The sequence below is a fragment of the Serinus canaria genome, chromosome 21 (genome assembly GCF_022539315.1).
Source record: "Serinus canaria isolate serCan28SL12 chromosome 21, serCan2020, whole genome shotgun sequence".
Taxonomy (NCBI): Eukaryota; Metazoa; Chordata; class Aves; order Passeriformes; family Fringillidae; genus Serinus; species Serinus canaria.
This window is the reverse complement of record NC_066334.1, coordinates 6,387,989-6,398,006: the sequence shown is the minus strand read 5'-3', so window position 1 is coordinate 6,398,006 and position 10,018 is coordinate 6,387,989. Positions and strand designations below refer to the sequence as shown.

Sequence of the window (10,018 nt, the reverse complement as noted above, 5' to 3'; positions counted from 1 at the left end):
CAAAGACCTCCTGCCACATCTCTCCTGGCAGCTGCAGGATGATTAATTAGTGATAATTAATCAATGAATTTGATGATTTCCAGTCAATAATTCCATTTGATGCCGGGCCCAGCTCAGCTTCTCACCCCTGGATTTTTGGTTAAAAGCATCCAAATCTTCCAATCCCAATTTTTTAAAATGATTTTTTCCTTTCAAATCTCCAAGAAATGTCCGAGCTCAGAGGCAGCAAGGCTGGGATAACCTGAAAAAAACCTCTGGAATATTGAAATTCCCAGCTGGAATCAGAGATAAAAGCCAGACTGGATCCAAGTCCAGGCACTTGGGAGGAAGAAAAAGAGAAAAATTCCCCCAGATCCCCAAAAATCCCAAGGGTGGAGGATCCTGGAGGCTGAGGGGGTTTAGATTTGAAATTCCTGCTGTGAAATGGGGTTAAATCCATGAGGAAAACACTCACACCCCATTGGGAAAATCAATGAAAATGGATAAAATAGGAAAAAAATCCAATTTAGGGCATCAAACCTTCCAGGCAGGAAAAAACAACAAAATGTTCATTTTTTCATCTCCTTCAGAGGCTGGAAATGCTCCAGTTTCAGTTTGAAAATCTGGAATTTTCTGAGCCCTTTCCCCACCCTCCCCTGTGGAATGGGGAGCCCAAACCCCCCCAGGAGAAATAAAAACCCCAAAAATGCAGAAATAAAAACCCAAAAATGCAGAAATAAAAACCCCCCAAAAAAGCAGAAATAAAACCCCCCAAAAATGCAGAAATAAAATCCCCCAAAAATGCAGAAATAAAACCCCCAAAAAGCAGAAATAAAAACCCCAAAATGCAGAAATAAAAACCCCAAAAATGCAGAAATAAAATCCCCAAAAATGCAGAAATAAAAACCCCAAAATTCAGAAATAAAAACCCCCCAAAAATCCAGAAATAAAAACCCCAAAAAAGCAGAAATAAAACCCCCAAAATGCAGAACTGGGGAGAGGTGCATCCTGAAGGTGGAGAAATTTTTATCCTGGAGAAATTCCCACTCTGGGGACTGCAGGGGGTCGGGTTCATCTCCAATTTTGAGGCTTTGATGGAAACACGAAGGGGAAAAAGAGGAAAATCGGGATGGAAGGGGGAAAAAAACCAACAAAAAAAGGGAATTTTGGAGAAATATTCCCTAAAAACACCACGGGAAGGAGGGGAAATAAATCCTGCCATGAAATACAGACCAACTGTATTGAATCAAAATTGCACTAGTCCTCTGGGCACATCAATAATAAGAATAAATTAAATACTTAAACAATTCCACTGGTTAAAAAAGACAGCACAAAACCCATAACAAACCAAAAAAAATACCCCAAAATACTGTCAGGTAGGAAAAGTGCACCAAGTTGCTTTGATACATGGACTCTAAATATTTAAAGTACCAATAAATGTTAAATAAATCCATTGTCTTGCTGCTTTTTGCATCAATATTTACATTATTTTTGTTTTCCCAACTTCGTGATTTCAGCAGAGTCTGAGCTTCCAGGATTGGTGGCCAGAATTCCCAGAAAAAAGTGAAATAAAGCGACACAAGAAGTGGAAGCTGTGGGTTTGGTTTTTTTTTCCTGTTCTCCAAAGGATCAGTCGGGGTTTGAAGTTCTCCTAAAAAAGTTGGGAAAAGCAGGGAGGGGTTGGGAGTCAGGCTGGAGTTGCTGTACAGGTTAAAAAAATCCAAATTGAAAAATTGAAATTGAAAAACTGAAATTGAAAAATTGAAATTGAAAAATTGAAATTGAAAAATTGAAATTGAAAAATTGAAATTGAAAAATTGAAATTATGGCTGTGCTGAGATCCACGAGCGGAGCAGGGTGGGAGATTGTCCTGGGGGAATGGAAAGGGTTAAAAATGGGGGAAAATGGGGGGAAAATGGGGGGAAAATGGGGGAAAATGGGGGGAAAATGGGGGGAAACATGGGGGACAAATGGGGGGAAAATGGGTGGGAAAATTCTCCTTGGATCTCAAGAGTGAAGAAATTCTCCTTGGCTCTCAAACGGGAAAATTCTCCTTTTTTCTCAAATGATGAAAATTTTCCATTCTCAAATGGTGAAAATTCTCCACTTTCAAAGGGTGAAAATTCTCCTTTTTTCTCAAATGGTGAAAATTTTCTATTCTCAAATGGTGAAAATTCTTCTCCTTTTTTTCTCAAATGATGAAATTTCTCCTTTGCTCTCAAGGATGAAGAAATTTCTCCTTTTTTCTCAAATGGTGAAAATTCTCCTTTGCTCTGAAATGATGAAAATTCTTTTCTCCTCAAATGTGAAATTCTCCTTTTTTTTTTTTCTCAAATGTGGAAATTCTTCACTCTCAAATGATGGAAATTCCCAAGAGCTCTGGAGGGCCCTGAAGAGCTGAGCCCGGCTGGAGGGGGAATCAGCACCAGGAGCTGTCCCGGGATGGGGACAGAGCCAGGGGAGGGGACAGCGGGATGGGAACTCTCCTGGGAATTCCAGCGGGGTGGGAACTCTCCTGGGAATTCCAGCGGGGTGGGAACTCTCCTGGGAATTCCAGCGGGGTGGGAATCCTCCTGGGAATTCCAGCGGGGTGGGAACTCTTCTGGGAATTCCAGCGGGGTGGGAATCCTCCTGGGAATTCCAGCGGGGTGGGAATCCTCCTGGGAATTCCAGTGGGGTGGGAATCCTCCTGGGAATTCCAGCGTGGTGGGAACTCTCCTGGGAATTCCAGTGGGGTGGGAATCCTCCTGGGAATTCCAGTGGGGTGGGAATCCTCCTGGGAATTCCAGTGGGGTGGGAACTCTCCTGGAATTCCAGTGGGGTGGGACTCTTCTGGAATTCCAGTGGGGTGGGAACTCTCCTGGGAATTCCAGTGGGGTGGGAATCCTCCTGGGAATTCCAGTGGGGTGGGAACTCTCCTGGGAATTCCAGTGGGGTGGGAACTCTCCTGGGAATTCCAGTGGGGTGGGAATCCTCCTGGGAATTCCAGTGGGGTGGGAACTCTCCTGGGAATTCCAGTGGGGTGGGAACTCTTCTGGGAATTCCAGCGGGGTGGGAATCCTCCTGGGAATTCCAGTGGGGTGGGAATCCTCCTGGGAATTCCAGCGGGGTGGGAATCCTCCTGGGAATTCCAGTGGGGTGGGAACTCTCCTGGGAATTCCAGTGGGGTGGGAACTCTCCTGGGAATTCCAGTGGGGTGGGAACTCTCCTGGGATTCCAGTGGGTGGGAATCCTCCTGGAATTCCAGTGGGGTGGGAACCCTCCTGGGAATTCCAGTGGGGTGGGAACTCTCCTGGGAATTCCAGCGGGGTGGGAACTCTCCTGGGAATTCCAGTGGGGTGGGAACTCTTCTGGGAATTCCAGGGGTGGGAATCCTCCTGGAATTCCAGGGGGGGAATCCTCCTGGGAATTCCAGGGGGTGGGAACTCTTCTGGGAATTCCAGTGGGGTGGGAACTCTTCTGGGAATTCCAGCGGGGTGGGAATCCTCCTGGGAATTCCAGTGGGGTGGGAATCCTCCTGGGAATTCCAGCGGGGTGGGAATCCTGGGCAGCCATGGCTTTGAGCAGGGCAGCAGTCGAGGGGAGCGTGGCTGGGTCAGTCCAAGAGCAGCGACGGGCGAGGAGCCAGAGATCCCAGTCCTGATCCTGATCCAATCCTGATCCCAATCCTGATCCCAATCCTGATCCCAATCCTGATCCCAGTCCTGATCCTGATCCAATGCTGATCCCAGTCCTGATCCTGATCCAATCCTGATCCTGATCCAATCCTGATCCCAGTCCTGATCCTGATCCAATGCTGATCCCAGTCCTGATCCTGATCCCAATCCTGATCCCAATCCTGATCCCAGTCCTGATCCTGATCCAATCCTGATCCCAGTCCTGGTTCCAATCCTGATCCTGGTCCAATCCCACTGGGCCTCCGGAGCACCCCTGTCCCCAAACCAGCCTGGAGGGTCCCTCAGGGTCCTGCCAGGGCAGAGCAGGCTCCAGCCACAATTCCTGCCAGAATTCCAAGCCCGTTCCTCAGGGATGGCTGTGGCTGCTCCTGCTGTCGGTGCCTCTCTCCTGGTCACAGAAGGTTTTTCCTTTTCTTCTCTTTTTGAATTATTTTTTCTTTTTTTTTTGGTTTTTTTTGGTCGTTTTTTTAACCTCTAAGCTCATCTCTCACACTTCCCACGTGCCACAACCCGTGGGGTCACACCCTGCCGGGAGGGGAGGCTCCTACTCCAAAAAAAAAAAAAACCCCTCCAACAAACAAAATAAAACCCAACCATCCAGTAGTCAAGCATGAGAACTCAAACCCCAGAAAGGAAAAACCCCCCGAGGGTGCGGGCATCACAACCAGACCAACCAGCAGGGAAAACACGGAATTTCCAAGGGTGGGGCAGCGCGGGGACCCCGCCCGGCTCCGGGCCGGCACGGGGCTGTCCCTAGCACTCGTCGATGTTGAGGCTGATGAACTCCTGGATGCATTTCCTGTACTGCAGCTCCGTGGGGCTGTTGCTGGGGTACTGACCGGGCTGCCCCAGGGGCCCCTCTGCCTCCCGCATCTCCTCGTTCATCCGCGCCAGGCGCAGCCTGCAGGGCACCGAGGGCACGACAGGGCACCGAGGGGAGGGGAGGGGAGGGCACGGAGGGAGGGGAGGGCCCGGAGGGTGCAGGGGCGGGGAGGGGAGAGCGGGAGACGGGGAGACGGGCGCCGGCGAGGAGGGGGGATAGCGGGGGGACGAGTGGGGGCAGCGGGGGGCACGACGGGGGGGGAAGCGGGGGGGACTCTGGGAAGACGGGGGCGAGGCGGGGAAGCCGAGGGGGAAGAGGGTGGGCCGACGGGGTACGCTGGGGGGCCGCGTGGGGCCGCGGGGGGGCCGCGGGGGGAAGCGGGGGGCCGCGGCAGGTGGCACGCGGGGGCCGAGGGGGGAAAAACGCGGGGGGCCGCGGGGGGCCGCGGGGGGCGCGGTGCCGCGGGGGGCCGAGGTGGGAAGCGGGTGGTAAGAGGGGGGACCGCGGGGGGAAGCGGGGGGCCGCGCGGGGACGCGCGGGGGAAAGCCAGAGGGGAAGCGGGGGAAGAGAGGGGAAGAGAGGCGAAGAGAGAGAGGCGAAGAGAGGGAAGAGAGGCCGAAGAGAGGCGAAGAGGGCGAAGAGAGGAGACTAGAGCGAGTCGAAGATCGGCAGAGAGGCGAAGAGGGCAGAGAGAGGCGAAGAGGGGGGAAGAGGGGAGGGCACGGAGGGGAGGGGAGGGCTGGGTTATTCCTGCCCCTGCTGGTTCCCAGTATTCCCCAGTCCCCAGGCAGTGTTTCCCAGTATTCCCCAGTCCCCAGGCAGCGTTTCCCAGTGTTCCCAGTATTCCCCAGTCCCCAGGCAGCATTTCCCAGTGTTCCCAGTGTTCCCCAGTCCCCAGGCAGTGTTTCCCAGTGTTCCCCGTGTTTCCCAGTCCCCAGGCAGTGTTTCCCAGTATCCCCCGACATTCCCAGTGTTCCCCAGCCCCGGGGGCACTCACAGGGTGACGATGTCGGCGTTGGCCGCGCTCACCGCGATGCTCAGCGGGTCCTGCCCGTCCCCGTCCGGGGCGTGCTGGGTGGCCCCGCGCTTCAGGAACAGGCACACCTGCCTAGGGAATCACACCATTCCTGAATTCCTGAATTCCCTAATTCCTGAGGAATCCCAGCCCTGCGCTTCAGGAACAGGCACACCTGCCTAGGGAATCACACCATTCCTGAATTCCCTAATTCCCTAATTCCCAAATTCCAGCCCCGCGCTTCAGGAACAGGCACACCTGCCTGGAGAGGGAATCACACCATTCCTGAATTCCCTGATTCCCTGAATCCCAAATTCCTGAGGAATTCCAGCCCCACACTTCAGGAACAGGCACACCTGCCTGGAGAGGGAATCACAAAATTCCTGATTCCTGAATTCCCTAATCCCAAATTCCAAGCCCCGCGCTTCAGGAACAGACACACCTGCCTGGGGAGGGAATCACAAAATTCCTGAATTCCAGAATTCCCAAATTCCTGAGGACCCACCCTGCGCTCAGGAACAGGCACACCTGCCTGGGGAGGGAGGGAATCACACCATTCCTGAATTCCCTAATCCAAATTCCTGAGGAATTCCAGCCCCACACTTCAGGAACAGGCACACCTGCCTAGGGAGGGAATCACACCATTCCTGAATTCCTGAATTCCCTAATTCCCAAATTCCTGAGGAATTCCAGCCCCACACTTCAGGAACAGGCACACCTGCCTAGGGAGGGAATCACACCATTCCTGAATTCCTGAATTCCCTAATTCCCAAATTCCTGAGGAATTCCAGCCCCACACTTCAGGAACAGGCACACCTGCCTGGGGAGGGAATCACACCATTCCTGAATTCCTGAATTCCCAAATTCCCAAATTCCCGAGGAATTCACAGCCCCACGCTCAGGAGAGGGCACAACCTGCCGGGGGAGGGAGGGGAATCACAAAATTCCTGAATGCCGGGGGAGGGGAGGGAGGGGGAGAGGGGAAGGGGAAGGGAAGGGGAAGGGGAAGGGGAAGGGGAAGGGGAAGGGGAAGGGGAAGGGCAGGCTGACCCGGTGTGCCCCAGGTAGGTGGCGTGGTGCAGCGGCGCCCGGCCCCGCGCGTCCCGCTGGTTGACGTCGGCCCCGTTCTGCAGCAGGAACTCGCAGGCCAGCAGGGAGCCCTGGGAAAGGGGGGAAATGGGGGAAAAAAATGGGAATTTTCACTCAGTTCAGCCAGATTGGATAACTGCCAAAGGGAATTTCTACATCAGTTCAGCCAGACCGGACAATTCCCAAAGGGAATTTCGACATCCCACCTCAATTCACCTGGACCCAATTCCCTAAGGGAATTTCTACTCTAGACCAGGCAATTCCCAAATGGAATTCCCACACCATTTCACCCACACCAGACAATTCCCAGAGGGAATTCCCCACTCCATGACACCCACGGTGGGCAGCTCCCAAACTCCAGCCCCCCTCCCCAGCCCCAGGGACCCTCACCCTGCATCAGGGGGGCTCTGCCCCTGTCCCACCCCAATCCCCAGGGACCCTCACCCTGCATCAGGGGGGCTCTGCCCCTGTCCCACCCCCCAGGGACCCTCACCCTGCATCAGGGGGGCTCTGCCCCTGTCCCACCCCAATCCCAGACCCTCACCCTGCATCAGGGGGGCTCTGCCCCTGTCCCACCCCAATCCCAGACCCTCACCCTGCATCAGGGGGGCTCTGCCCCTGTCCCACCCCAATCCCCAGGGACCCTCACCCTGCATCAGGGGGCTCTGCCCCTGTCCCACCCCAATCCCAGACCCTCACCCTGCATCAGGGGGACTCTGCCCCTGTCCCACCCCAGCCCCAGGGACCCTCACCCCGCTGACAGCCTGCATCAGGGGGGTTCTGCCCTCGTCCTCCTCGTTGGCCCAGTTGACATCGGCTCCGTGGGCCAGCGCCGCGGCCAGCAGGGGCAGGTTGCGGCTCCGGGCGGCCCGGGACAGAACCAGCCCCGCCGGCACCTCCCGAACCTCCTCCAGGTCCGACACCTCCTGCTCCAGCTCCGCCTCCCCGCTGGAGTCATCCGACACCTCGCACTCTGCTGGGAGGGGAGGGAAAGGAAAGGAAAGGAAAGGGGGGAGAAGGAGAGGAAAAAGGAAAAAATCAGCCCAAATTCCAAAATCATCCGCTGCATTTTGGATGGTCCCCGTGCCATCCTGGTCAGCCTAAGGGAAGCCGGGCCTGGCATTGCTTGTGGAGTTCTGCCTTTATTTGGGGAAATTCCAGGAGAAGATAGAGAATCCTGCCCTGGGTGGGGTTGGAAGGGTTCCCAGAAGTCATTGTATTATCCCAGGGTGCTCCAACCTGCTCTTGGGCACTTCCAGGGATGGGGCAGCTGCTCTGGGAAACCCCTCCCCATGCTCACAGGGAAGAACTCCTTCCCAAAATCCCAAACTCCTGCCCGAAACCCCAAACTCCTGCCCAAAACCCCAAACTCCTGCCCAAAACCCCAAACTCCTGCCCAAAACCCCAAACTCCTGCCCAAAACCCCAAACTCCTGCCCAAAACCCCAAACTCCTGCCCGAAACCCCAAACTCCTGCCCGAAACCCCAAACTCTGCCCGAACCCCAAAACTCCTGCCCGAAACCCCAAACTCCTGCCCAAACCCCAAACTCCTGCCCGAAACCCCAAACTCCTGCCCGAAACCCCCAAACTCCTGCCCGAAACCCCAAACTCCTGCCCGAAACCCCAAACTCCTGCCCGAAACCCCAAACTCCTGCCCGAAACCCCAAACTCCTGCCCGAAAACCCCAACCCCCACCAACTCCTGCCCGAAACCCCAAACTCCTGCCCAAAACCCCAAACTCCTGCCCAAAACCCCAAACTCCTGCCCAAAACCCCAAACTCCTGCCCAAAACCCCAAACTCTCTTGCCCAAAACCCCAAACTCTCTGCCCAAAACCCCAAACTCTCTTGCCCAAAACCCCAAACTCTCCTGCCCAAAACCCCAAACTCCTGCCCAAAACCCCAAACTCTTGCCCAAAACCCCAAACTCTTGCCCAAAACCCCAAACTCCTGCCCAAAACCCCAAACTCTGCCCAAAACCCCCAAACCCCATCTAACCCTGCCCTCTAGCAGGACTCAGGTTCTTGATCCGATAGAAAAATTCTCTTTTCCCAATCAACTCCTTAAAACCCTGAACTCTGTCGAGCTCTCCAGCCAAGAAGGTCCCAGATAGAGCCCTCACCCTCCCAGGTGCCACCCCCTGCCCGGTGCCAGCTGCCCTGGGTGCCACCCACCCTCCTCGGTGACGCTGTCCACCACGGAGCCGAAGACGAGCGCGTCGCCGCTGCCGTCGGTGCTCCCGCCCAGGCCGCTGTCGCTGCTCAGACCTGCGGGGCCAACAGGACACAAACCACGGGCACCTCAACAGCCAGCCCGCTGCCAGGGCTGCCAGGGCTGCTGCTGCTCCAGGAGCAAGGGCCACAGAATCCACAGAATCCACAGAATCCACAGACATCACAGAATCAGTCCACAGGAATCACAGAATCCACAGGAATATCACAGAATCCACAGGAATATCACAGAACCAATCCACAGACATCAATCCATCCATCCATCAACAGAAATCCCAGAATCAATCCACAGAAATCCATCAATCCATCCATCCAGCCACAGAAATCCATCCATCCACAGAAATCCATCCATCCACCACAGAAATCCATCCATCCACAGAAATCCATCCATCCACAGAACTCAGAGAATCCACAACATCAACAGAATCAATCCACAGAAATCCATCCATCCATCCACAGAAATCCATCCATCCATCCACAGAAATCCATCCATCCATCCACAGAAATCCATCCATCCATCCACAGAAATCCATCCATCCATCCACAGAAATCCATCCATCCATCCACAGAAATCCATCCATCCATCCATCCACAGAAATCCATCCATCCATCCATCCACAGAAATCCATCCATCCATCCACAGAAATCCATCCATCCATCCATCCATCCACAGAAATCCATCCATCCATCCATCCACAGAAATCCATCCATCCATCCATCATCCATCCATCATCCATCCATCCATCCACAGAAATCCATCCATCCATCCACAGAAATCCATCCATCCATCCACAGAAGTCCCAGAACGAATGCCCAGAATCAATCCACGACATCCACAGAATTCTCAGAATCCCCAGGTTGGAAGAGACCTTCAAGACCATCGAGTTCAGCCCAGCCCCAACCCCTCAACCCAACCCTGGAAGAACTGGGAGGGAAGGGAAGGGCTTCCTAAGAACCCAAAACACCAGAAATTTCTGACCAAACTCATCCCAGAGTGGCCAGAACCTTCCTAAGAACCCAAAATATCACAAAATTCTGACCAAACTCATCTCAAAGTGGCCAGAACCTTCCTAGGAGCCCCAAAACCTCCCAGATTTTTACCCAAAGCCACCCCAGAGCAGCCCAGAGCCCTCCCCAGGCACAGCCTCTCTTGCAGAGACAACCCCAAAATGCAATAAAAACCAAAATCCATGAAGATTTCTTTTA

At 54.1% G+C, this 10,018-nt stretch overlaps 1 protein-coding gene across 1 annotated transcript in view; it reads right to left on the bottom strand.

Annotated features, from left to right (window-relative positions):
- Positions 1-3,400: 3,400 nt before the first annotated feature.
- ACAP3 (ArfGAP with coiled-coil, ankyrin repeat and PH domains 3) overlaps positions 3,401-10,018 on the bottom strand; it is a 57,577-nt gene continuing 50,959 nt past the window's right edge. The window contains exons 15-19 of the mRNA XM_050982736.1: positions 8,756-8,848; positions 7,336-7,556; positions 6,545-6,654; positions 5,477-5,587; positions 3,401-4,557 (exon numbers count right to left, since the gene is read on the bottom strand). Of these exons, the coding sequence (XP_050838693.1) occupies positions 4,410-4,557; positions 5,477-5,587; positions 6,545-6,654; positions 7,336-7,556; positions 8,756-8,848 (683 nt within the window). The 3' untranslated portion in view covers positions 3,401-4,409. The remainder of the gene's footprint in view (positions 4,558-5,476; positions 5,588-6,544; positions 6,655-7,335; positions 7,557-8,755; positions 8,849-10,018) is intronic.